This window comes from Hyperolius riggenbachi, chromosome 2, assembly GCF_040937935.1.
Source record: "Hyperolius riggenbachi isolate aHypRig1 chromosome 2, aHypRig1.pri, whole genome shotgun sequence".
Classification (NCBI taxonomy): Eukaryota; Metazoa; Chordata; class Amphibia; order Anura; family Hyperoliidae; genus Hyperolius; species Hyperolius riggenbachi.
In genome coordinates this window covers 335,274,125-335,299,354 of record NC_090647.1, presented here as the reverse complement: position 1 = coordinate 335,299,354, position 25,230 = coordinate 335,274,125, and the positions used below count along the sequence as shown (strand labels likewise).

The following is a 25,230-nucleotide window of genomic DNA, read 5'->3' as shown; positions in this document are numbered from 1 at the left end:
TGACTGCTTGCTCTGCGTCACCAATTCTTAATGGACCTTCACATTTCAGGTCCCTGCGAGGTTGCAAACATTGCTTTGCTTTGACTATGTTTTAACTTACATCTTAAAAAAAATACACTGTGTAAATGAAAGATTCAGTGGCCTTTTCACACCGGTACGTTGGTGGCCTGCAGCGCAACCAGGCCACCGCTACGTCTAAGTCTATGGTGTCTTTCATACTGATGCAGTGCAATGTGACAGAAGTGATGTTTTTGCCGCATACCTGATGTGAGCACATATCTACATTACCGTGCGACCTCTGCGGCGATGTCGCGGTGGACTGGAAGTCATGTAAGTCTATAGCGACACGTGTTTTTTAAAATGTCCACTGCAAGTTTTACATATTGTGCATGCGCGGAAGCGTATTTTAGCAATATGCTTTCGCGCATGCCATCAATTCGGCCACAGGAAGTGAACATAACTTCCTGCTTGGCCTGCTGCCAGATGTGGATTACCACATACTAACGTCGTAATCCACGAAGGCGGTTTTCAGGTGCAGCGCAGCCGTGTGAAACCGGCCTCACACATGGCTTATGTACAGATTTGGTAGTTAACACCTAAACAGTTCTGTTGACCACATTGCATAATATTTATGTGTAATGGGTACTGGCAGAAACGCTGAGCCAAAGACGTAACTATAGGGCAGTACCCCTTTCAGGTGCAGGAGAGTCCACAACAATAGCGGGCATCAACTTCTTACCCTACCTCCCTTGGATACATGGTCCCTCTTTTAGAACCAATGGTTCTGTGGTCACACAAGTCATGGGGTGGAGGAGTCGTAATGGTGGCACTATTATACTTGCAATGAGTCCTTTGGCAGACCCCCAGGCTGGGGGGGAGGGGGGGGTCACTATGGAGTGAACCACAAGTTGATAAACTATAGGCAGGAGACATCACAGATTTCCGGGGGGCACCTTGGGCCATATGCAATTCCCTTTTTCACCTGAGATTGCTCCTAGGCGATAATTTTAAACTTGTCAATAAAATTTCTTTTAACCTCTTGTCGACCAGCTAACGCCGATTGGCGTAAACTGGTCGTCTGCAAGTTTCCATGGAAATGGCCTTTTCATGTCCGTTCACGGAGGCTGTCTCCGTGAACAGCCGGAAAGCCGCCGATCGCGGCTCGCCGGCAAAATGTAAACACGCGGGGAAGAAATCGCCGCTGTTTACATCATGCGGCGCTGCTGCGCAGCAGCGCCGTAAGGCAGATCGGCGATCCCCGGCCTCTGATTGGCCGGGGATCACCGTCATTTGATAGGCTGAAGCCTATCCTACAATGCGCAGGACGGATATCCGTCCTGCACAGCTCAGAGGGGAAGGGAGAGGGAGGGAGAGGGACGGAGCGCTGAAAACGCTGCGGAGGGGGGCTTTGAAGAGCCCCCCCCGCAAAGCGCAGAGAGCCGGCGGCGATCAGACCCCCCCAGCAGGACATCCCCCTAGTGGGGAAAAAAGGGGGTAAGTCTGATCGCCCTGGCTAAAACCTGATCTGTGCTGCGGGCTGGAGAGCCTACGCAGCACAGATCAGCCAGAAAGCCACTGGTCGGCAAGTGGTTAAGCCACCAGCAAGCAAGAAAATACTCAAAATAATTTTAATAGTACTTTCTCACCTACTTTTTGGTACTTTTTCAGTTGAAAAATGCTGGAAAGTTATTTTAAATTGAAGATGAAAAATTATCTCCTAGGAGAAAACTCAGGTGAAAAAGGGAATTGCATATGGCCCCTTGTGTGTTGTAGTCATGCTTCTGCACCAAACCACTAAATCACAGAACTGGCTGGACAGAATGACATTTTTTGGCAGGTGGGACACTTCATGTATTCTTTATTTCATCTGTCTAAAAATAGTCATTAGGAGCCACTGGTGCAGCACCATCAAGTTCTGAAACTCTGTGATAACTGGTGCCAAGGCTGCAAGGATAGAAATGAGAGGTGATACTCCACTGGCTCATGCAGTAGAGTCTATAGCAGTGAGCAGCGCACAGAACCCACTATTCATTCATCAGGTGTCTAAAATAAAAGGTAACATCACAATAAAAAAAAAACACAATTAAGGTCACATGATTTCCCATATAGTTAACCCAATGTGATCTAAATTAAAGGGGCACTTCATCTGGCCACCATAAACATATACAGAAGGGCACTGCTCAGACTATGCCGACCTGCTGGTCAACCTATTTGAGTGGAACAGTAGAAGCAATAAACAACTGAGCCTGTACATGTAATGTGCAAATGTATAAATAAATGAGCATTTCACGGTAATGGATTCCTTCTTCCCTACTGGATAAAACATTCCCATCATGCAAAAAAAAAAAAGTTAATCCATTTTGCTTCTTTTTGCAGCATAAAACTTCCCCCAATCATCTCCCCTATTGAAGGGTGAAACCCAATTAACCCTCTGGGCGATACAATTATATCGCCCAGGAGGTGGCGCAGCACTATTTTTTTAATTTTTTTATTTTTTAAATCATGTAGCGAGCCCAGGGCTCGCTATATGATAGCCGCAGCGCAGCAGCATCCCCCCACCCACTCCGATCGCCTTCGGCAATCAGAGTAAGCAGGAAATCCCGTTCAGAACGGGATTTCCTGCTGGGCTTCCCCGGTCGCCACGGCGACGGGGCGGGATGACGTCACCGACGTCATGACGTCGGAGGGAGTCCTGATCCACCCCTCAGTGCTGCCTGGCACTGATTGGCCAGGCTGCGCAAGGGGTCGGGGAGGGGGGGCTGCACGGCTCGGCGAGCGGCGGCGGATCGGCGGCGAGCGGCGGCGATCGGAAGTTACACGCAGCTAGCAAAGTGCTAGCTGCGTGTAACAAAAAAAAATTATGCAAATCGGCCCACCAGGGCCTGAGAAATCCTCCTGCGCGATATACCCCGAGCTCAGCTCGGGATTATCGCTCAGGAGGTTAAGGATGCACCATCTCAATTGGAAGGCATTGTGCCCAGCTTCCTTTATGTGGAGTTCCGTTATAAAGTTGTCCTGAGTTGTAAAGTTTAATTGAGAGGAATTAATCCCACTTGTATGGTAACATAAGATACTGAATTGACTGTGTAACCTAGAACAGTGTTTCTCAATATTTATAGCATACCACAGCATGTGATGCCTATACTGTATATTTGTTGATTGTGTATAAATGCCTTGGAAACATTCCTTTATGTTTAGACGTAATTAGGATCAGGAGCGTTCCAATAGACCCTGCAAGGGATGCAGCCACAGGGGGCCCCTTGGGAAGAGAAGTTTCTTTTCCCTTTAATGAGAGACGGGCAACTAAGGGCGCAGAGAGAAAAAAATTATTTCTGCTCTCTGCACAATTGTTCTGACTGCAACTGCTCAGCTGCTGATAAGGAATCATACAAACTTTTGCACACAGAGATTTGTAGACCGTCCCTATTCCGTGTTCAGCAAGCTCTCGAGTACAGCGCCCAGCCCCCAACCTGTCAACCCCTCCTCAAGTGCTGTGTACTGTAGTGATGCTGGAGGAGTCTGCACAGCCAGTTCTGCTCCATAAGAGGTGGACAAAGTGAGTGTAATAAGCTGAGGCTGGGAGCATACTCGCCTGTTGGTTTTATGTGTGCGTTTTCTGCACACCATTTGTGTCTGTATGTGTGAAAACATGCACGTTTTATCACAGAAGCTAATGTAATTGATGGAGAAAATGTGTGCAGTGCTTCACTGCTGTCTGTTTTTATTTGCATGGGGAAAACACATTCAAGTATGCACTAGCCAATTGAATAACATTGGTTCTCAGTTTAGCTGTGCAGAAAGTGAGGGTGTGGGGTGGGGGCCCCATCCAAAGTTTTGCATGGGGGCCCCGTGATTTCTAGTTGTGCCCCTGTTCAGGATTAATTTTATATGTTGTGCCACTTCTCTCAAAACTCTATATAATGGATTGGCAAGTTTCCTGTGTCCAACATAAGCGTCCCGGGGGTAAATGCACCATATGTTGGGAAATGTAGGGCTGAAAACACATGTAATCTATGTGCCTAGAAGACGCACATCGCTGCCAAGAACTGGAGATAATAACGTAGTCCAAGCATGGAAACACTTTCATTTCAATCACAAATCTTAGCTTTCCACATTTTATTAAAGTGTAAAGAAACAGTCAACATCCTTTATTTTTATTTTCCTGCTACAATATATATAAATTCTATTTTTCAGTGACCTGCTGCCTATGTAAACAGTCGTTTGAATATACAGAAAATATCCTTACTTATATGTAAAGAGCAGCGTGTTCACCATGATCTCATTAGCACAGTGTTCAACAACAGTCCTTGGCTTGGTTTCCAGTGCACATTTCCAGGACGCACTACGATTGGCTGGCTGCTATCTGATTGTTGGCTGCCACATGTCCTGCATTCGTCTGTACATCCACAAATCCCATTCTCTGCCGCCTCTTCCGCTGCTCGGTCATCTAAATGAAAAATGTACAAGGAGAGAATGTATCGGGTGTGTATCTAAATTGGTTTTTGCCACAGCACTGACACGGTGCAGCAGAGAATATGCTAATTCCTAATACTGGATATTTAGCCAGGCATTATTATACTGTTTTCTCACAGGATTCTCGTGTTGACAAAATCCAATCACGTAAAAACAATGTCATGTCACAGCAAAACAGTAAATGGGGATGTTTGATATTAAGTGCATTGGTGACAGTGTCAGTATCTGCCAGGCATCATCTGCAGACCAGTCACAGTGTTTACAAATCCTTACTGACAGCATATTCCGCAACATATTGCTGCAGATTTGTATATTAAAATAAACCTGGGTTACATGAAAGTACCTAAATGGCTCCTATCAGTAAAAAGCAGCTAGGAGTCTAGAATTGCTGGCACGTAGGAGGGAAGCCAAAGAGACACTTGTTACAGGTGGGGCATCGTCCACTCACTCCCTTTTCCTGAGATGAGTCTGCTATTCTGACATTCCTTGAAAACTCCCATTCTATGAAACCTGGCCTGATCTAGCTCAGCAGCATGGTGATGCCTCTTTCACAATGCAAACTGAACTGTGCTGTTTTTAGGCAGCTCAGACTCCCATCTGCGAGCCATGAAGTACCTTTCTTCTGACATTTGTAACACCGCATGTGTCAGTGTTTGACACGCAGTGTACTTACCTGGCAGAAAATAAAAAGGCATCTAAGAAAAGGAGCAGCCACTTTCACATGTGACTCAATACATTGGCTGCCTCTCCAGTGCCTGTTAGGAGTGCTAACAAGTGACACAGATGCAGAAGAGCAGCTGGGCCTCCTGTGTGAAAGAGACCTAAAGGTGGCCATACACTGGTCGATTTGCCATCAGATTCGACCAACAGATAGATCCCTCTCTGATCGAATCTGATCAGAGAGGGATCATATGGCTGCCTTACTGCAAACAGATTGTGAACCGATTTCACCCTGAAACCGTTCACAATCTGTGGTGGTGGTGCTGCTGAAGCCACTCCCCAACCCCCCCCCCCCCCCCCCGCATACATTACCTGCTCCGCCAGTGGGACTCCCCAGGTCTCTGCTGTCTTCTTCTCCGCTCTGGTCTGGTCTCCGGCATGCTTCACTTTTTCCCTCCCCGGCAGGAAGTTTAAACAGTAGAGCGCCTGGCAGGAAGAAGTAAAGCATGCCGGAGACCAGACCAGACCAGAGCGGAGAAGAAGACAGCAGAGACCTGGGGAGTCGCGCCGGCTGGAACAGGTAATGTATACCCGCTGTATTGCGTTGGTCATCGGACATTCGAACGTCGCTATCGACGCACTTCCGACCCGCCAGCGATCGAGAAAAATCTTCCACACGGACGGATCGCCGGGAACGATCGATTTCGGACGGAAATCGATCATCCTGTCAGCGGGGTGCGTGCCGATTTCACAGCCGTTTCGAACAATGTGATCGAATCGGCCGTATATCGGCGGGAAAATCGCTAGGTGTGTGGGCCCCTTAAGTCAGCTGATTAAAGAGGAACCACTAGGGAGAGTGCAGGGGTGCGGAGATCACCAGGTGATGGCAGCAGAGGGGTGTAACTCCCTCTCTTTGCATAAAGTATTTTTAAATACAGACAGCAAAAACAGCAACACTTAAACCAGGAGGACCAAAAACAATGAATGCTTAAAGGAATACTATCGATTCACATATTTTTTTCAATTGACACAGGAATTGTTTGGGAAGTGCTGCTAAGTACTGGTGTATACATTTTAGTAGCAACTTCATTGTTTACTGTTATCAAAATACTTTCAAACTTTACTGATGCCAAAACTGACGCTGACTGAGCCATGAGGAGAGGGGAAATTCCCCTCACACTTGATCAGTTAACTCTATGTGTAACTCTGTGTGTGACAGAGAGAACAGCTGCAGCTCCTGTGTCCTGTGTTTCTGACTGAAAGTGTCTGAAGAGAGCAGAGGAAATGTAACTAATTGTCACAGCTTTTCATACTGTTTTTGCTTTCAGAGTTTGATATGTTTGATATTTGCTTTCTGTAGTCTGATATGCAACTCTGGCTGTGCATTGAAGCAGACACCCCTTCTGCAATTGATTTGTCCCAATATAACTAAATCCTACCCTCAATAAATTACAGCTTTTGCCTCTGATATTTAACATGAAAAGTAGGAAAATGCTTACACAGCTACTTAGACATTATTTGCACACTGTCGTTTTAGAACACTTGGGTATCGATAGTATTCCTTTAACCTCCTTTCCAGTCCAATTCCCGCCGGCAAGGGGGCAGCGCAGCACTTTTAAATTTTTTTTTTTTTCAAATCATGTAGCAAGCCCAGGGCTCGCTACATGATAGCCGCTGAGCGGCGGCATCCCCCCACCCACTTTAATCGCCTCCGGCGATCAGAGTAAGCAGGAAATCCCGTTCAGAACGGGATTTCCTGCAGGGCTTCCCCGGTCGCCATGGCGACGGGGCGGGATGACGCCACCGACGTCATGGACGTCGGGATGTCAGAGGGAATCCCGATCCACCCCTCAGCACTGCCTGGCACTGATTGGCCAGGCTGCGCAGGGGTCTTGAGGGGGCCTGGCGTGGCCGGTAGCGGCGAATCGGCGGGTAGCGGCGGCGATCGCGTACCACACGCAGCTAGCAAAGTGCTAGCTGCGTGTAGGAAAAAAAAATTATGCAAATCGGCCCAGCGGGGCCTGAGAAATCCTCCTGCGCAGGTTACCCCGAGCTGAGCTCGGGATAGCCGGCAATGAGGTTAACATCCAAATGATCACCTCCTGCCAACATGTCATGATCTCTGCATGTTCAGCTCTGCAGCTCTTGCACTGTCCAGGCTGAACTGTGAACTATTCTAAGCCGGCCCCACCCCCTGCACTCGGCATGCTGCTGCTCAGAGTGTATCTCCCTTCCTGATCATTATGAGTCTTGGTTCTGTGGAAAGAAGAAGAGATCCTGTCTTTCAACCTCAATAAGGGAAACGTTGCCTGCAGGAAAGCATCTAGTTAAAGCTTTTCTTTGGATCCAGGAGTGAGTGATTCAGTATCCTATACCCTCTCTCACCTCCTCTCTTACTTGCTAACCCTCTTTCTCTCTCATTACCTCCCCCCCCCCCCACACACACACACACACTTCTCCCTCTCTCACTAAACCTCCATTTCCCCCCCCCCCCACTCACTGCCCCCTCTCTCTCACTGAACCCACTCTTACTACCTCTCTCTCATTACCCAACCCCTCTCTCTCACTACCCCCTATCTCACACTACCTCCCTCACTCACTCCCCCCTCTCTCTCACTCTCCCCTCACACTACCCCTCACTCTCTCACTCCTTCCTCTCATTACCCCCCCCCCCTCTTTCACTACACCCTCTCTCCCCCCCCCCTTATCTCATTCCTCTCACACTACCTGCACCCCCTCTCTCACTCCCCTCTTCTCTTACTCCCCTCACACTACCTGCACCATCTCCCTAACTAACCACCACTCTCACACTACCCCCCTCCCTCGTTTATCCAACACGTGGTAGGATGAATATGAAAGCTGCTATATTACGCTAATTGCAATAAGGTGGAACTACAGTGTCAGATACCGCACCAGGTGTCACTAACCTTAGTGACGCCACTGAGAGGAACTGTAGTGAAAATAACGTAATGAATAAAATTGGCCTTGATTCCTCAGTCGACAGTTCATGGCTGAGCACCATACAAACTCAACACTTGCCTGTAGGCTAGTGACAAGTTTGTTTCTAAGCAGGAAGGCAGAGGGACAATGTTTGGCACACAACAGAATGACTGCTTGTGGATGGGGGGAGTGGGAGGAACAATGAGCTTGGCAATAGCTCTGGGGTTGTTAAAGATCCAGCATGTGATTGCCAAGCACTTTGCAATTGCCTTTGGTGTGAACCAGCCCTGAAGCAAGTATTATTAGCTATTCTAACTGCAACTACTGACTGCAAATTCATAATGATCAACAGCCAAGAACGATGGTTAATGAGATGCAAATAGTTCCAAGTTCATGGAGGATTATGCAGTTACTATGCAAATTTATGAAGCTTTAAAACTGACCAATTGAAATCTCATCAAAGTGGAATTTGAAATACCCCTGCACCAACCCAGAATTATTTGTATCTCATCAATTATCCCTAATACTTTACATTGTTGTAGCTGGATAGTGTACTGGTTAAGGGCTCTGCCTCTGGCACAGTTGACCAGGGTTCAAATCTCAGCTCTTCCTCTGTTCATTAAGCCTGCACCTCTTCAGTAGGAGACCTTGGGCAAAACTCCCTAAGGCCAGAAACCCACTAGGAGTGATTTTCTGAGCTCTTTGTTATTTGAAAACTCTTGCTAATGTAATGTTATGGGTGTGATCCCACTTGAGCGATGTGATTTTATAAAACTCCCACATAGCATTGCATTAGCAAGAGCTTTTTCAAATCACTAGCGCTTAGAAATCACTCCTAGTGGCCTAACACTGCTGCTGCCTACTGAGCACGCCATGGTGGCTGCAGCACTGGTGCTTTGAGTCAGCGATAAAAATGTTATGTGTCAGTGTCTAATGATCAGCCTGAAAGTATATAGCCACAGCGAATCTGTGTATATATTAGTTTGCTTGCTGTCTTTTGAACAAATGTGTATACCATTTATGGCTAGCTGCACCAGGTAAGGATTAGGTTTTTAATTTTAGACTAGCTAGGGTTCACTGTTGGATATGTTTCACTGTTGAATATGCTTCACTGTTACATTAGTTTGAGGTTTTAACCCTTTTTTTTTTTGCCAATTTTCACTCTTTGAACATGCTTCACTTTTTGATATGTTTCACTGCTAGATTAGTGGTTAGTTTCTCTCCTGTGGGGGCACGTTACCGCCGTAGGAGAGTCTATTAGAGATAATTTGTGCACAACTTATGCTGAAGCTAACGCCCCCTTTACTGTACCTATTTTGAATGCAAGGTGTGTAATCTGCCCATTATTCCAGCTCTGCATACTTGTGCAGGTAGTCAATTCAGGTGCAGCGTTTGTTTGGAAGCACTGCCATTTCCTTCTGCTGTATATATTAGTTGGTATAGCTTCTCTTTCCTTCTCTCACAGCAGGGGCACACAAAAACCTTGATAAATTTGCACTTTTCATCTCATCATGCCACTTTATACCTTTAAACACAAGAAAATCTGGATACAACAATAAATGATGAGCCTGCAGAGTGACGCTGAATGTACAGACTAGGTGGGCTTCTGATTCTTTGTACTGCATTGGTTTCTAAGTGACCATCTTGTAATGAGAGGAATGGGGAGGAAGGAGGGCTGTTGCTGATATTTTTTGTAATAAATGTTACTTACATTGCAGCTGTGCTGATCACAGGCCTCTAATGCTTTGTAAACAAATAACAATGAATATGCCGAGTACATGTAGAACCCAGGAACTACTGAAGCTGAAAACCAGCATGATATAAGCTGTCACTAAGCGCTTAGCAAAACAAATGCCCACAAAAGACGGGTTTGCAAATTTAAAGGGAAATGCCACTTTTGTTAGAAAATTGCCATGAATATAGGTAGGTATTAAACAAAGGTTTTTTTTGTTATTTAAAGGAATACTATCGATACTCAAGTGTTCTAAAATGACAGTGTGCAAATAATGTCTAAGTAGCTGTGTAAACATTTTCCTACTTTTCATGTTAAATATCAGAGGAGGCAAAAGCTGTAATTTATTGAGGGTAGGATTTAGCTATATTGGGACAAATCAATTGCAGAAGGGGTGTCTGCTTCAATGCACAGCCAGAGTTGCATATCAGACTACAGAAAGCAAATATCAAACATATCAAACTCTGAAAGCAAAAACAGTATGAAAAAGCTGTGACAATTAGTTACATTTCCTCTGCTCTCTTCAGACATATCAGTCAGAAACACAGGACACAGAAGCTGCAGCTCTTGGGAGCTCTCTTCTCTGTCACACACAGAGCTACACATAGAGTTAACTGATCAAGTGTGAGGGGAATTTCCCCTCTCCTCATGGCTCAGTCAGCCGTCAGTTTTGGCATCAGTAAAGTTTGAATGTATTTTGATAACAGTAAACAAAGAAGTTGCTACTAAAATGTATACACCAATACTTAGCAGCACTTCCCAAACAATTCCTGTGTCAATTTAAAAAAATATGTGAATCGATAGTATTCCTTTAAAGGTATTAAAAATGATCCATTTCTCTTTGGAGGCAGATTAGGTCTTTAAAAAAGTACAGAAAACTCAACACTTTAGGCTCCTTTCACGCTGTGCATTATTATTATTTAGTATTTATATAGCGCCGACATCTTCCGCAGCGAGTATTTTGTCACTTACCGTAACTGTCCCTCAGAGGGGCTCACAATCTAATCCCTACCATGGTCATATATATGTATCGTGTAGTGTATGCATTGTAGCCTAGGACCAATTTAAGGCCCCGTTCACACTTGCGGACCGGATCCGGATCGGGCAGGGCCGTTTCTTGCCCCGTTCAGCCGGTTCTGCTGAACGGGGCGCCGATGAGCGTGACAGATTGGGGGGCGCCAGGCCTCCCTGTCACTCACTGCCTAAAGGGGCTCCCTGTCACTCACTGCCTAAAGGGGCTCCCTGTCACTCACTGCCTAAAGGGGGTCCAGGCTGGCTACATTTACTGGGGACACTGGCTTTTTGTCATTATGTGCATTTACTAGTGAAAAGCGGTCTCTTATTATGTGCATTTACTGGTGAAAAGCGGTCTCTTATTATGTGCATTTACTGGTGAAAAGCGGTCTCTTATTATGTGCATTTACTGGTGAAACGCTGTCTCTTATGTGCATTTAGTGGGGAAATTTTGTCAGTAAAAATAATCTTTTGTCAGTAAATTTTTAGGTATTTGTCAGTAAAAAATAACGTGAAAGGTTGGCAACACTGACAGGCTGCGCGGCGCAACGGGAAAGATACAGGCAGCCCACATCACGCTTGGGCTTGGCGGGGGGAGGAGCTGAGGACAGCGAGCGAGAGTAGGGTGGCAGCAGGCAGCCATAAATACGCAGTGTGTGACTGCGTCGCACTCGCAGAGCCTCTCAACCTGAGTCAGTCCAGAGACTAGCAGACTGGCAGGCAGCCAAAGCCAGCCAGGAGCAAGCCCATGGAAGAGGGGTAGGAAAGGTGTATCACATGCATGCGTAAAGAGGTGGAAGGTGTGGGTGTGATTAGGCAGGACATGGGTGTGGTTAGGTGGTTGGGCGTGGTTAATTTAACCACTCCCATAGGCTCCAGAGAAAATCTTGCACCCAGGTGCCAGGCACCCCAGGCTCACCCCTGTGTGCAGCAGCAGTGTGCGGCAGAGCCCAGCCCCAGAAGGTGGAGTCTTTTTGGCCAGTTGGACTCGGGCTTCTCGCTGCCACTGCTGCTAGTGTGTGCCTTGACCCTTGCCCTTGCTGCCGCTGCCCGCTAGCACCTCCATGGTCCCCCGCCCGGACCCCCACCGATCCTGGCCCGGCGCCTTCTACCAGTTCCACCTGCCATGAGATGGACCTCATGGTAAGTAGGCAGTAAGGCAGGCAGTCTATGTACTGCACTGCCTCTCTCTTTCTGACGTGGCTGCTGGGGGAGGTGGAGGGGGGCGCTCTTTTTGCCCTGGGCTGGGGGTCAGAACCCACCATGGTGATGGTCTAACAGTGTGACTCCCTGGCTGGGGGTAGGGGGGCACTCTTTTTGCCCTGGGCTGGTGGTCAGAGTCTGACCACCAACCAGCCCAGGGCAAAAAGAGTACCCCCCATCCCCAGCCAGGGAGTCACAGTCAGACCATGGTGGGCTCTGACCACCAGCCCAGGGCAAAAAGAGCACCCCCCTACCACCCACAGCCAGGGAGTCAAAGTCAGACCATGGTGGTCTGACGGTCAAACCACCATGGTCTGACTGTGACTCCCTTGCTAGGGGGGGAGAGGGTCACTCTTTTTTTTCCCTGGGCAGGTGGTCAGACCACCATACTGTGACTCCCTGGCTAGGGGGCGGAGGGGTCGCTCTTTTTTCCCTGGGCAGGTGGTCAGACGCAGAGTAAAAATTAAAAATAAAATAAAAATGGTGAGTTGGTTTCAAGAAGCCTTTTGACATGATTTCACTTAGCAGCTTTGATTTGAGGGGGGGGGGTTTGACTCTCGAACTGGGTGAAATTTAGCCTAGAAACTGCCCTGGGATCAGGACCTGATTTGAATCGGAACTGTACGATTCCGATCCGGATCCACCCCGGATCCGGTCCGTTTGCATCAGGAATGTATCAGGCTGCCATCCAGATCAGTGTGGTAAAAACAGCGAAATTACTAATAAAATTGTTGGGGTCAGCAGAAGGTGCACCTGGTGCACCTGTAGAATCAGGTCCTCCTCTGTTTAGGCCTCACCTCCACCTCCGACATACTGCCAAACAGCTCCAGCACGTTAGTCACTGCTGCTCCACTGCTGCCCATTTGTCCCCATCCGAAATGGCCGCTAGAATACGCATAGGAAGTGGGGTAGAACGTCAGGTGTTTGTATCCTGTGTGTTCTGTGCTTTCCGTTCCCCATAGGTTTCTATTTCCGGATGGTGCATAGTTACATAGTAATTATGGCTGAAAAAAGACATACGTCCATCGAGTTCAACCAGTACAAAGTACAACTCCAGCCTGCTCCCTCACATATCCCTGTTGATCCAGGGGAAGGTGAAAAAAACCCTTACAAGGCATGGTCCAATTAGCCCCAAAAGGGAAAAATTCCTTCCCGACTCCAGATAGCAATCAGATAAAAATCCCTGGATCAACATCATTAGGCATTACCTAGTAATTGTAGCCATGGATGTCTTTCAACGCAAGGAAAGCATCTAAGCCCCCTTTAAATGCAGATATAGAGTTTGCCATAATGACTTCCTGTGGCAATGCATTCCACATCTTAATCACTCTTACTGTAAAGAACCCTTTCCTAAATAAATGGCTAAAACGTTTTCCTCCATGCGCAGATCATGTCCTCTAGGCCAGTGTTCCCCAACCCTGTCCTCAAGGCCCACCAACAGTGCATGTTTTGTGGAAATCCACAGAGGTTGTTAATCAGCTCTGCAGAGACACTAATTACCTCACCTGTGCATGTTTGTGGTTTTCTGCAAAACATGTACTGTTGGTGGGCCTTGAGGACAGGGTTGGGGAACTCTGCTCTAGTCCTTTGAGAAGGCCTAGGGACAAAAAGCTCATCCGCCAAGCTATTATATTGCCCTCTGATGTATTTATACATGTTAATTAGATCTCCTCTAAGGCGTCTTTTCTCTAGACTAAATAAACCCAGTTTATCTAACCTTTCTTGGTAAGCGAGACCTTCCATCCCACGTATCAATTTTGTTGCTCGTCTCTGCACCTGCTCTAAAACTGCAATATCTTTTTTGTAATGTGGTGCCCAGAACTGAATTCCATATTCCAGATGTGGCCTTACTCAAGAGTTAAACAGGGGTAATATTATGCTAGCATCTCGAATTTTTATTTCTCTTTTAATGCATCCCAAAATTTTGTTAGCTTTAGCTGCAGCGGCTTGGCATTGAGTACGATTATTTAACTTGTTGTCGATGAGTACTCCTAAGTCCTTCTCCAAGTTTGATGTCCCCAACTGTATCCCATTTATTTTGTATGGTGCTAGACCATTGGTACGACCAAAATGCATGACTTTACATTTTTCAACATTGAATTTCATCTGCCATTTATGTGCCCATATAGCCATCCTATCCAGATCCTGTTGCAATATGACACTATCTTCCTGAGAGTTGATGATTCTGCACAATTTTGTATCATCTGCAAAAATAGCAACATTGCTCACTACTGCATCTACTAGGTAATTAATAAATAAATTGAAGAGCACTGGACCCAGTACAGACCCCTGTGGAACCCCACTGCTAACAGTCTCCCATTTTGAGTACGATCCATTGACCACAACTCTTTGTTTTCTGTCCATTAGCCAGTTCCCTATCCATGCACACAGACTCTTCCCCAGTCCTTGCATCCTCATCTTTTGCACCAGACTTTTGTGGGGAACAGTGTCGAAGGCCTTTGCAAAGTCCAAGTATATCACATCTACAGCATTCCCAATATCCATATTAGCATTCACTAACTCATAAAAGCTGAGCATGTTAGTCAAACAGGACCTGTCTTTAGTAAACCCATGTTGATGCTGAGAAATAAGATTATTTTCTACTATGAAGTCATGTATAGTATCTCTTAGTAACCCCTCAAATAGTTTGCATACAACTGATGTTAAGCTTACAAGTCTATAATTTCCTGGATCTTATTTTTTGCCCTTCTTAAATAATGGGAAAATGTGGGCTGTACGCCAATCCTCTGGGACTCTTCCAGTTGAGAGAGAGTCACAAAAGATAAGATAAAGGGGTTTATCTATAACTGAACTTAATTCCCTTAGGACCCGAGGATGCATGCCATCCAGGCCAGGTGCCTTGTCTATTTTTAATTTATTTAGTCTTGCCTTTACTTCTTCCTGCGTTAAGTATTTAATATTACAGTTAGAAGATTGAGACTCTTCTGCCTCTGTAATTTGCAACAGTGCTGTTTCCTTTGTGAAGACAGAAGCAAAGAAAGCATTTAATAACTCTGACTTACCTTGGTCATCCACCATTGAGTTCCCACCCTCATCCTTTAGGAGTCCTATACAGTCAACCTTTCTTTTTTTAGAGTTGATGTACTTGTAAAACTTTTTTGGGTTAGATTTGATATCCCTAGCGATTTGATTTTCAGCTTCGATCTTTGCCAGCCTAATTTCTTTTTTACAATTTTTATTGCACTCCTTATAATTGCTTAGTGCAGCCTCGGTCCGGGTGTGTGGGCCAGATGATCCAGACCCGAAAAATAGCGCATGTTGGAAAAGTGTCCGGAGTCCGGATCCGATCCGGTTCCGTTCTGTACGGAACGTACGCATGTGAACGTCCGCATGGACTTTGCATTGCTATGCGGAACGTACGTTCCGTTTGTACAGTATACGGTCCGGATCCGATCAGGCGGATCCGGACAGGGAACGCTAATGTGAACCGGGCCTTAGGGGGAAACCAATTATGTTATCTTTATGGGATGTGGGAGAATACCAGCGGGCCCAGAGGAAACCCTCACAGACACAGAAAGAACTTTTATTCCGCACCCACTTAGTCCTGTAATCTCTTCCCTCTTGCAGTCACAGTCATATGCTGCTTTCTGACTCAGTACTGGCGGTGAAAAGGCGGCCCCCAAGCTGCCGGGTAACGCCCAAGCGCTGCCACCCATAGGATTAGAAATGTTGTAATTCGGCTACATTTTATACCTGAATGGTGCTCTTGGGCGGCAGACAGGATCCTGAACTGCCCGACTAGAGCCCAATACAGCCTGCTGCCTGAAAGAGGCCTTACTCTGCCACCCTCCCATCCCATATACAGAGCAGTGTAGCAGTGAGCAAAGCAACAGACTGTTACCTGTGCATTCTGGTGGCTGCACATTAGACTCTTAACCCATGCAGCTCCAGCATGACTAACAGCACCAGTGAGGACAGGTGAGAGCCGGTGTCTACAACTGGCAGAATGGACGGGTATCTGTGTATTGCTTGCTTCTCTGCATATCTGGATTCAGGTACAGCAGAGACTGCAGTTGATGGACACGTGCCTTTTTTCCACCTAGATAGCTAAGTGACTAGATACAATTCTCTAACTAAGATCATGTTTAGTACAAGTTACCTCAAAGCCATTCAGAGATGGTGTGGAAGGAGAAAAGCTGTTATAATTTCAAACTCCTCACATTCTTTATAAATGGAGCCCTATAGATTTAAAAGAAACCCATTCTGGTTTATCTCACACTATTCTGAAAAGTGTTTGTGTTCTATTTTGATCCTTGCTTTTTCCATCTGTTTTTCATTTGTTTTACTTCCCTGCCATCATTTTTGTTATTCTTCTTACTTTTCAAACATAAAGCAGTTGAACAAATGCGCACTTGTCCCCAGACTACCAATTATGTGGGGTATCTGAAAGCTGAGTATCCCAGTCAAGCTGTGACTTTGCCACAGCTGAGTGACAGCCAGACTGCGTATGGAGTAAAATGATAGCAAAAGAGAAATTACCATTCTGGAACAGCAGAGACATGCCAGTCTCACACTTCACTGCCTTTGCGGGGCTCGCCTGGAGGATGTGCATGACAGGTAAGGAACACATCTACAAAGAACGTGGTCATCCCAGGACAAATTATCCACAGCTCTTGTATATTAAGATACCTACACAGGAGATGGAAGCTGCACTCCTCTCACAGATCAGCAACAATTTCCTATCTCAAGGCTCCCTGTAGACACGGCCAGTCAAAGGAAGAGACAGATTAGACAAGTTGGAAAGCCTGTCCAATCAAAATTGTTTCTTCCTTCATAAGCTAATACTGGCGATGCCTGTGCTCACCTCGCCTTCTCCAATACACAAATATAATAATGCGGGGCTGTGTTGTCCTGCACGTTACATGAGAAGATCAATCACCCAGGGTCGCTCTCACCCCGCCCCCCCACGCCATTACTTGCCAAGACCCCAAATATCTTTCATAGACACCCAGCTCCTGCCTGCCATTTTATGATAATGGAACACACTTTTCATTGAAATGGTGAATAAATGGAGCATCTGTGTAGATCAATATTGAATAACTTGAGAGAAGACATCGGTGAGAAATTTATGTCAGTTAAAAGCTCTCTCACAGATTTGATGAATTGGACATTGGAAGGCAATTATGAGGAAAAATAGTAGCAATGTAGGCAGCCTTACCTGTTCCTTCAGCTCATTGAGCTGTGAAGTTAAATGGGTTACTAGTCGCATGGTTGAGTTTAGTTTGTCTTGTAGGCTGCGGATTTCATTCTGCTCTCCTTCCCCTTCATTACTGACCAGAGACATGGCTCTCATCCTGGGGAACCAGTCCAGGTTCATAGTCTGCAGGAGAAAATGCCAATACACAGGGTTACCAAAACTGCACATAACATTTATCTATACGAGATTTCTTCAAATTAACGCTAGATTGTGGTGGGATTGTTGTCTATGTAAGCCACACGTAGGGGTAGATAGTGTGATGTGCACTGTTGGTAGTAATTTGTAAACAGCTGTGTAACACAATAATGCAAAATAAATACATGATATACAGAATAAAAGGAGTATTATGGACCCTCAGTCAGTACCCAGACACACTGTTGCCTTTGTTTTCATTGGGGAGGCAGGATATTCTCCACCTTCTTCAGTGCTCTGCAAGGTCACATGATAAGATTCCGCCAACAAGTAGACATCAATTGTCAGAACACTGTGGTAATGTTTTTTTTTTTTCTTTTTTTATAACTGAAAGCAAGCTTTAACTTAAAGGTCTGTTTCCACTAGGGGTGGTTTGCAGGATTTCCCCGCATACAAATCCGGATGATGAGTCACAGCCTTTTGAATTGAATAGGCTACTTTCAAAATTCTTCTGCCAGCTGCGTTTTCTGCATACTGCATCTAAATCCCCCTGCATGGCGTGGACTAGAGGCATTGGGATGCATACTCTTGGAGGCGGACGCTGGCACAAGCAGAGATGGAGCCTTAGGCCTTGTGTCCACTTCAACTCGCCAGGGCATTGTGATGTGATTGTGATGTTTGGCAAAATAAACTTGAGTTTTTTTGCATTTTGCATGTTAAAATTTGCCATTGTGTTTGAAATGTACTATATATATTGATTAGGTAGAAAAAGTGCAAAAAAATCCCTTAGCACTGGCTGGGTTCTGTAGGCAATCTTTTTGTGCTCCCGTTGACTTCACACAAACACTCCAGCAAGCAGTGCATTTGTGTACAAATAGCATTGTACTAGCAGAAAGGGCACTGCACAATTTATATTAACTATACCGCTATTGTGATGGGCAAAACACACGTTCTAAAAAATTGCATAGAAACACATGTAGTGGAAATTGGCCGCTAGCCTTTAGAATCACTCTGAAGACTCATTTTGGGAAGCTCTGTAATGTGCAGTGATGTGGAGTAAAGTATGAAGCCATTTTATAAATAGGCCTATATGTTACTGGTTCAAGCATTTCTTAGTGCAAGTTTACAGAGCATTCATTTCAAGTCTAGGAAGAGACGGCAGCTGCAATAATTATTTTATGAGACACTGGGGAGTGATTTACAGCACAGGTTTTTTCCATGTGTTACACGTATCCCAGGGGGTACTTCTGATGGGTTGTAGTTGTACTTGTCACTGTCAATTCATTATGACATGTTTGCAGTTACAGAAAATGATCAATCGTGTATAAGAAAAATCTGTGTTATTATTGTTTACTAATTGAAAGCATTAGGGAACATTTAGAAAACATTTACAGGTGTGGACAAAGTTGTTGATGATCTTACAGCTTGTTGAAAAAGTGATTTATAATTTATGCTTCATGAAAAGTGATTAAAAGCAATTGTCCCATGTATATCTGAATGCTGTCATTATGTCACCAAGTAAAACAAAGCAAACGTGATGAGTCAAACTGGCTGTTACAATATCAGATGAGGCTTCCCCTCTGATCTCCCTCAGCAGCCATCATGCAGAGCACACAGGGAAGTTGTGGACCTTTCCTCCCACCTGCCTCCCTCCATACAACCTTGCCAAGATGCCGGCTGAGTGCTCCTGTGGCATCTCATCAGTGCCAAACTGGTATCAGTGCAAGGCTGTGTGTTTGCCTAGTTACATAGTTATTTGGGTTGAAAAAAGACATACGTCCTTTGAGTTCAAGCAGAAAATAAAGAAAACATCAGCCTGCTCCCTCACATATCCCTGTTGATCCAGAGGAAGGCGAAAAACCCTTACAAGGCATGGTCCAATTAGCCCCAAAAGGGAAAAAACTCCTTCCCGACTCCAGATGGCAATCAGATGAAATCCCTGGATCAACACCACTGGGCTAATTACCTACTAATTATAGCCATGGATGTCTTTCAACGCAAGAAAGAAGAAAAACGCAAGAAAAGGAAGAAGTAAGGGAGATGGAAGATGAAGACTGTTGTGTGCCATGAGAGGTAAATATAAGTGATGACACAGGCCATCCCTGGGCACTCTGTCTGGGGCCAGATCTTATTGCTGGGGGACATGGCTTTACTGGAGAGGGAGATGGCATTGCTGGGGATTGAAAATGCCCACATTGTGAGGAGATGGCACTGCTGAGGAGGGAACATATCCACACTGTGAGGACATGGCATTGCTGGGGAGGGAAAATGTCAACATTGCGTGAAGATGTCAGTAGTGAGAGGTAACATTCTCGGGAAAATGTCAATACTTGGAGGAGGTGGTACTGCTAGGGAAAATGTCAATACTTGGTGAAGGTGGTACTGCTAGGGAAAATGTCAATACTTGGAGGAGGTGGTACTGCTAGGGAAAATGTCAATACTTGGAGGAGGTGGTACTGCTAGGGAAAATGTCAATACTTGGAGGAGGTGGTACTGCTAGGGAAAATGTCAATACTTGGAGGAGGTGGTACTGCTAGGGAAAATGTTAATACTTGGAGGAGGTGGTACTGCTAGGGAAAATGTCAATACTTGGAGGAGCTTCATGCCTATAATGAAGGAGGAGGTGTGATGTCACTGCTGTGGAAAATGGCATTACTGGAGGGAGGTGCCACTGCTGTAACAACATGGCTGTTCCAAGGGAAAGGGGCAGGAAGAGCATTTACAATTTGCTCGGGGTCTTCATGAATTGCAGTTACACCTCTGCCAGGAATGGAAGGAGCCTTGTGCCCTTACATGTAAGAGAGATGGTGAGTAGCAAGATTGGGGACAGTAAAGCCTCGTACACATGTTCAAGGCATGTTGCCCATCAGGGATCAGGACTCAATCCCATTAAGGAAGTTTAAACATAATGTGGATAGTTCATGGGAAGCACCAGATACAGTACATCTGCTACAGAAACATGCAACTGAAAAGGCACCAATTTGATACTTATATTGTTAGCATATTCTCTGTTCTACATTCTATTTTTTTCCTTAGGTTTAATAGTGTAGCCCTATAAGACTGTTGTCTCTACACTATTTCCACTCTTTGCCATTTATATTGCTTCCTCCACTGACATGCTGAAATACGCTATACATTTTGCCATACGTAACAGATGCTTCCTGTTCTATATATTGAAAACTGGATGGTTGCTATGAATCTGAGCACTTTGGCCTAGTTATGTCAACACAACAACTAAGTGCTGTATAAATGCCTATTTTCTGTGACAGCCATACAGTTCATGCCAATGTTGATATTTCTTGCTTTGTGCAGTTATTAAAAATTACTCTGCTTTTTATTCCTTGGTGATATTCGAATACCTCCATTGTATAGCCAAACAAACACCTCTGCAAATGTATAAAGGGAGTTGTGTCCTGTTATCAGATGCCTCTCAGCAACGTGTTCAGCAGCTCCAGAGCTTCTGATTGTAAAATTGTTTATGTTTAAAAAGCAAAACAAAAGAAATGGTCGACACATCAACAGGTTGGGCACCTCCAGGTACTGACAGCTGCTAAGTGTTTATGAGTGCTGTTGTGGCGGACTCACTGCAGAGAGCTCAAGACACAACATCCCACTTCTTGTAGATAACATTTGCCAGCTGCTGTCTGAACACACCGAGGTCTGCACTGGGCAGCTATGATTTCATAACCGCTATCAGCTGAAGGTGCCCACCCTGGTGATTTGGTATTTCTTTCATGTTGCTTTTTAAACAATAATTCCACACTTACATTCACTGCTTTGTTTTCTAGTAATACTTTCGAAGTTAAATACATTACTAAAGTGACACTGAAGAGAAAAAAAAATATGATATAATAAATTGGTTTCATAGTACGGATAATTAATAGAACATTAGTAGCAAAGAAAATAGTCTAATGTTTTTATTTTCAGTTATATAGTTGTTTTTATAACATTGCATCAATCTCTAATATTTTCAGTTTACACACCACACTCAGCATTCTAAATGATTTCACAGAGCAGGCTAATGAACTTTTGAACTTTACTCTGCAGAAAAAAAACAATATACAGTGACAGATACTTGAGATAATAAGCTTGAGAAGACAGAGCTCTCTGCAGTCAGAGAGATTAATGGCTCGTTTGCATAGATAACAACTGGAGTTTCTTAACTTTTCCTGTACTGGAAACAATATAAGGGCTCGTTCCCACTGTTGCGACGCGATTTCGGCCGCATTCCGACGCTTGTAAAAACGCATGCAGATGCGTTTCCGCATGCGTTTTTACCCGCGATTTCGCATGCGATTTCGCATGGCAGGGTGCCATGCGAAATTAACCATGACACTGCCAGGGCTAAATAAAATTGAAAAAGGTGCGAAATCGCACGCGAAATCGCGGGTAAAAACGCATGTAACAAACGCATGCGTTTTTACTATTAAATACATTAGCGGCGATTCGCACGGATTCCCGACGCAGGCGAAATCGTTGGCTCTTTTGTGCGTTTTTTTACCGCTGAAAAAAACGCACCTCAACAACGCTACAGTGGAAACAGGCCCATCCACTTGCATTACATGTGCGGATCTGCATGCGTTGGACGCATGCAGATTCGCGATAGTGGAAACGAGCCCTAAGACTCATACCTCTGCTGCTAATGTTTTATTTCTTAGCTGTACTACACATACAAATCATTATATCATAGGTTTATTTTCACTTCACATTCCCTTTAAGTACAGCAATGCCTCTCTAAAGCCTGTATTTCTTGTAGTGAGTAACTGAACAGGGAAGAAGAAATTCCTCTAACAGAGGTGTGATACAATGTCAGTGTCACAAGCTCTTGGGCTAAATGCAGCTGACAATATTAGGTCATGTAGCTTCCTCAGCCACTTTCAGCAGAAATGTAAGAACGAACTATGAATATCTTATCAGGGTTAAAATCGACTTTCTTGGTGGCCGACGGCAGTCACATTGTGCCACAAATTCCTGCCAGACAGGGGTGGTCAATGAGAAGCTCATAATTCTAAGTTGATGCAGGATTATGAATGCATTTGCATGTTTATTTGGCATAATTCTGCAATAACTTGGAATTATTTCAATCTCATTGACCATGTCACATTGTACCCCACAATTTTTACCAGTAGTAACACTGTTGCCCCAATCACTGCCAATAGGCACACTGTGGCCCTAATCAGTGCCAGCAGTTACCCTGTACCCCCCGATCACTGCCAGCAGTCACATTGTGGCTCCAATAACTGCCAGTAGGCACACTGTGGCCCCAATCACTGCCAGCAGTCACACTGTGCCCCCAATCATGGGAAGCAATCATATTGTGGCCCCAATCACTGCCAGCAGTCACACTGTGGCCCCAATCACTGCCAGCAGTCACATTGTGCCCCCAATCACTGCCAGCAATCATACTGTGGCCCCAGTCACTGCTAGCAGTCACACTATATCCCACAATTTCTACAAATAGTGTTTGAATCATTGTTAACAGTCACATTGTGCTCCCCATCACTGCTAGCAATCATATCGTGGCCCCAATCACTTCCGGCGGTCACACTGTGGCCCCAATCACTGCCAGCAGTCACACTGTGCCCCCAATGAATGCAAGCAATCATACTGTGGCCCCAATCACTGCCAGCAGTCACACTGTGCCCACAATCACTGCCAGCAATCATACAGTGGCCCCAATCACTGCCAGCAATCACACTGTGCCCCCAATCACTGCTAGCAGTCACACTATTCCCCCAATTGTTGCCCTCAATCACACTGTACACCAAAACTTCTATTAGTAGTCACACTGTGCCCCAATCACTGCCATCAAATCACATTTTACCCCCAGTCACAGTGTATTCCTAGCAGTTGGCCTCTCCTCCCATCTGTGTCATTCTTCCTCTCCTCATTTGCACACTGGCATGTCACGATGCTGGTCCAGGTAGACATGTGGAGTGAACCATTGCATGCCATGACGGGAAAATATAAAATATAAATTTGGTGTGGCTATGATGGTGGCACTAGGGGTAGAGGAATTTAATATGGGGTGAGGGGTGAGAGGTGGCACTGCAGGGAAATGGCAGTACTACAGTGAGGCTACTGGCACTATATGGCTATACTGGAGAGATAAAGAACCCATTAAAGCTTGCTGGGATTTTTTAAACACTATCGAGGCTCAGTGTACTGACTTGGTGGCTGATAATTACAACATCCTGTTCACTTTGAAGTTATGTTTATTATACAACAATAAAACAAGACTGTTCCCAAGACAAAGCAGTGTTTCTAAACTTTATTTACAGTATGCAGCTTATATAAAAGCCAGTGTTTGCTAGGTTTCCCCTGGTGTGGGTCACATGATGCCTCATCAGGTATCCCTTGACATTTCCACACCTTAACAAAATATTTTCCTGTAAACTGGTATATGGATGCTTTACCAATGTTCCTGTAACGATCGGTGTAACACAGAGAGGATCTGATTACCGGTGATCTGCAGTTTCACCGAGAATACAGATATATACCCGGTTATTGATGATCTGCAGTATCACCGATAATCAGATATATCTCTAACCTCTGGACACCAGGTAATATGAGTGATATGTGCAACAGTAATACTTTGAGGAGAGCACCCGTATAGAGGGTGCAAGGCAGTAAGGGGTACTACCCAGAGAACAGGCTCCTTCCAAAGGCCTGAGGCTCCTCAAGGGGCGGAGTCAGGCTGAGAGTGGGAAGGACCAGAGTGTGAGTGACACCAATGGAGGGATGTCACAAACAGACTGTGAACTATTTCTAGCTGGGGAGATAGTTCTCGAGGTCGGGCAGGCCAGGTCGTCAACACACAGACAGATAAAGTACAGAGACAGGAGACAGATGCGGAATCCTAAGACTAGCAGAGTTTGGCAACAGAGTATTAGATATAGCGAAGTACCTAATCAGAGATCAGAAGAGTGGTCAGGAAAGCAGAAGGTCATAACAAATAATCAACAATGCCTAGACTTGGGTGTGAGCTCCTAGATCATCAACACCCCGGAACTGGTCTAGATAATAACACAGATGGTAACAGGATTCCTAGACTAAGGTGTGAGCTCCTTGGTCATCAACACCTTGGAAACTGGTCTAGATAATAACACAGATACTGACAGAAGGTCTGAGTGCTACCACGTAGTGATCGTGACACTAGACACCAGAGAAATGACCAGCACCCAGTATATATACCCCAGCGCTCTCCAGCGCCACCCCTAAGTGCTGGACCAATGAAAACTGCTGGAATTGTCAGCTGACCGGCTTGGTCAGCTGACACCCTTTTGACTGTCATAAAGGCTCTGCCTCTCCGCGCGCGCGCATCCTCCTGAACCTGTGTGGACTATCAGTCCCAGCCACACCAGACATGTGTTGTAATGTTTCTGCTGTGTTGGATGCGGAACCAGCCGCACCGCTGTCCAAGCATGCGGCGGTTCCTCCGCGTTCAGCAGTACTGTCAGAAATATGCCTATGCGTGCAAACATCCGCGTCTGACGCGGAATCCGCTGCCTTGTTCATAAGGCATGCGGCGGTTTCATCGCGCTCCGTCATGCCAGTGGATGCAGACCCACGCGCGCAACCTGCCGCGTTGGACGCGGAATCAGCCGCCTTGCTCTGAGTACCCGCGGCGGCTTTTCCGCGTTTTCTCACAGTTCCTGTATACTACATATAACAAGGTGTACTGGCTTACTTTTGTTTGTATATAATATATTACTATACAAAACTTAAAACCACTTATGATAAATTGAGTGGGAATTTCAGAAGTACCTCATGAAGCCATCAGGGTACCCTTGAGGTACATATAGCAAGTGCTCAGATACCATGCCTTACAACAGAGTTTCTAAACACTGTTATAGTA

At 45.4% G+C, this 25,230-nt stretch overlaps 1 protein-coding gene across 5 annotated transcripts in view; it reads right to left on the bottom strand.

The window, feature by feature from the left end:
* Positions 1 to 4,101: 4,101 nt before the first annotated feature.
* ITPR3 (inositol 1,4,5-trisphosphate receptor type 3) overlaps positions 4,102 to 25,230 on the bottom strand; it is a 357,611-nt gene continuing 336,482 nt past the window's right edge. For all 5 annotated transcript variants that reach the window (XM_068269377.1, XM_068269380.1, XM_068269378.1 and 2 more), the window contains 2 exons: positions 17,202 to 17,363; positions 4,102 to 4,447 (listed from right to left, as the gene is read on the bottom strand). In XM_068269377.1, the coding sequence (XP_068125478.1) occupies positions 4,343 to 4,447; positions 17,202 to 17,363 (267 nt within the window). In that variant the 3' untranslated portion in view covers positions 4,102 to 4,342. The remainder of the gene's footprint in view (positions 4,448 to 17,201; positions 17,364 to 25,230) is intronic.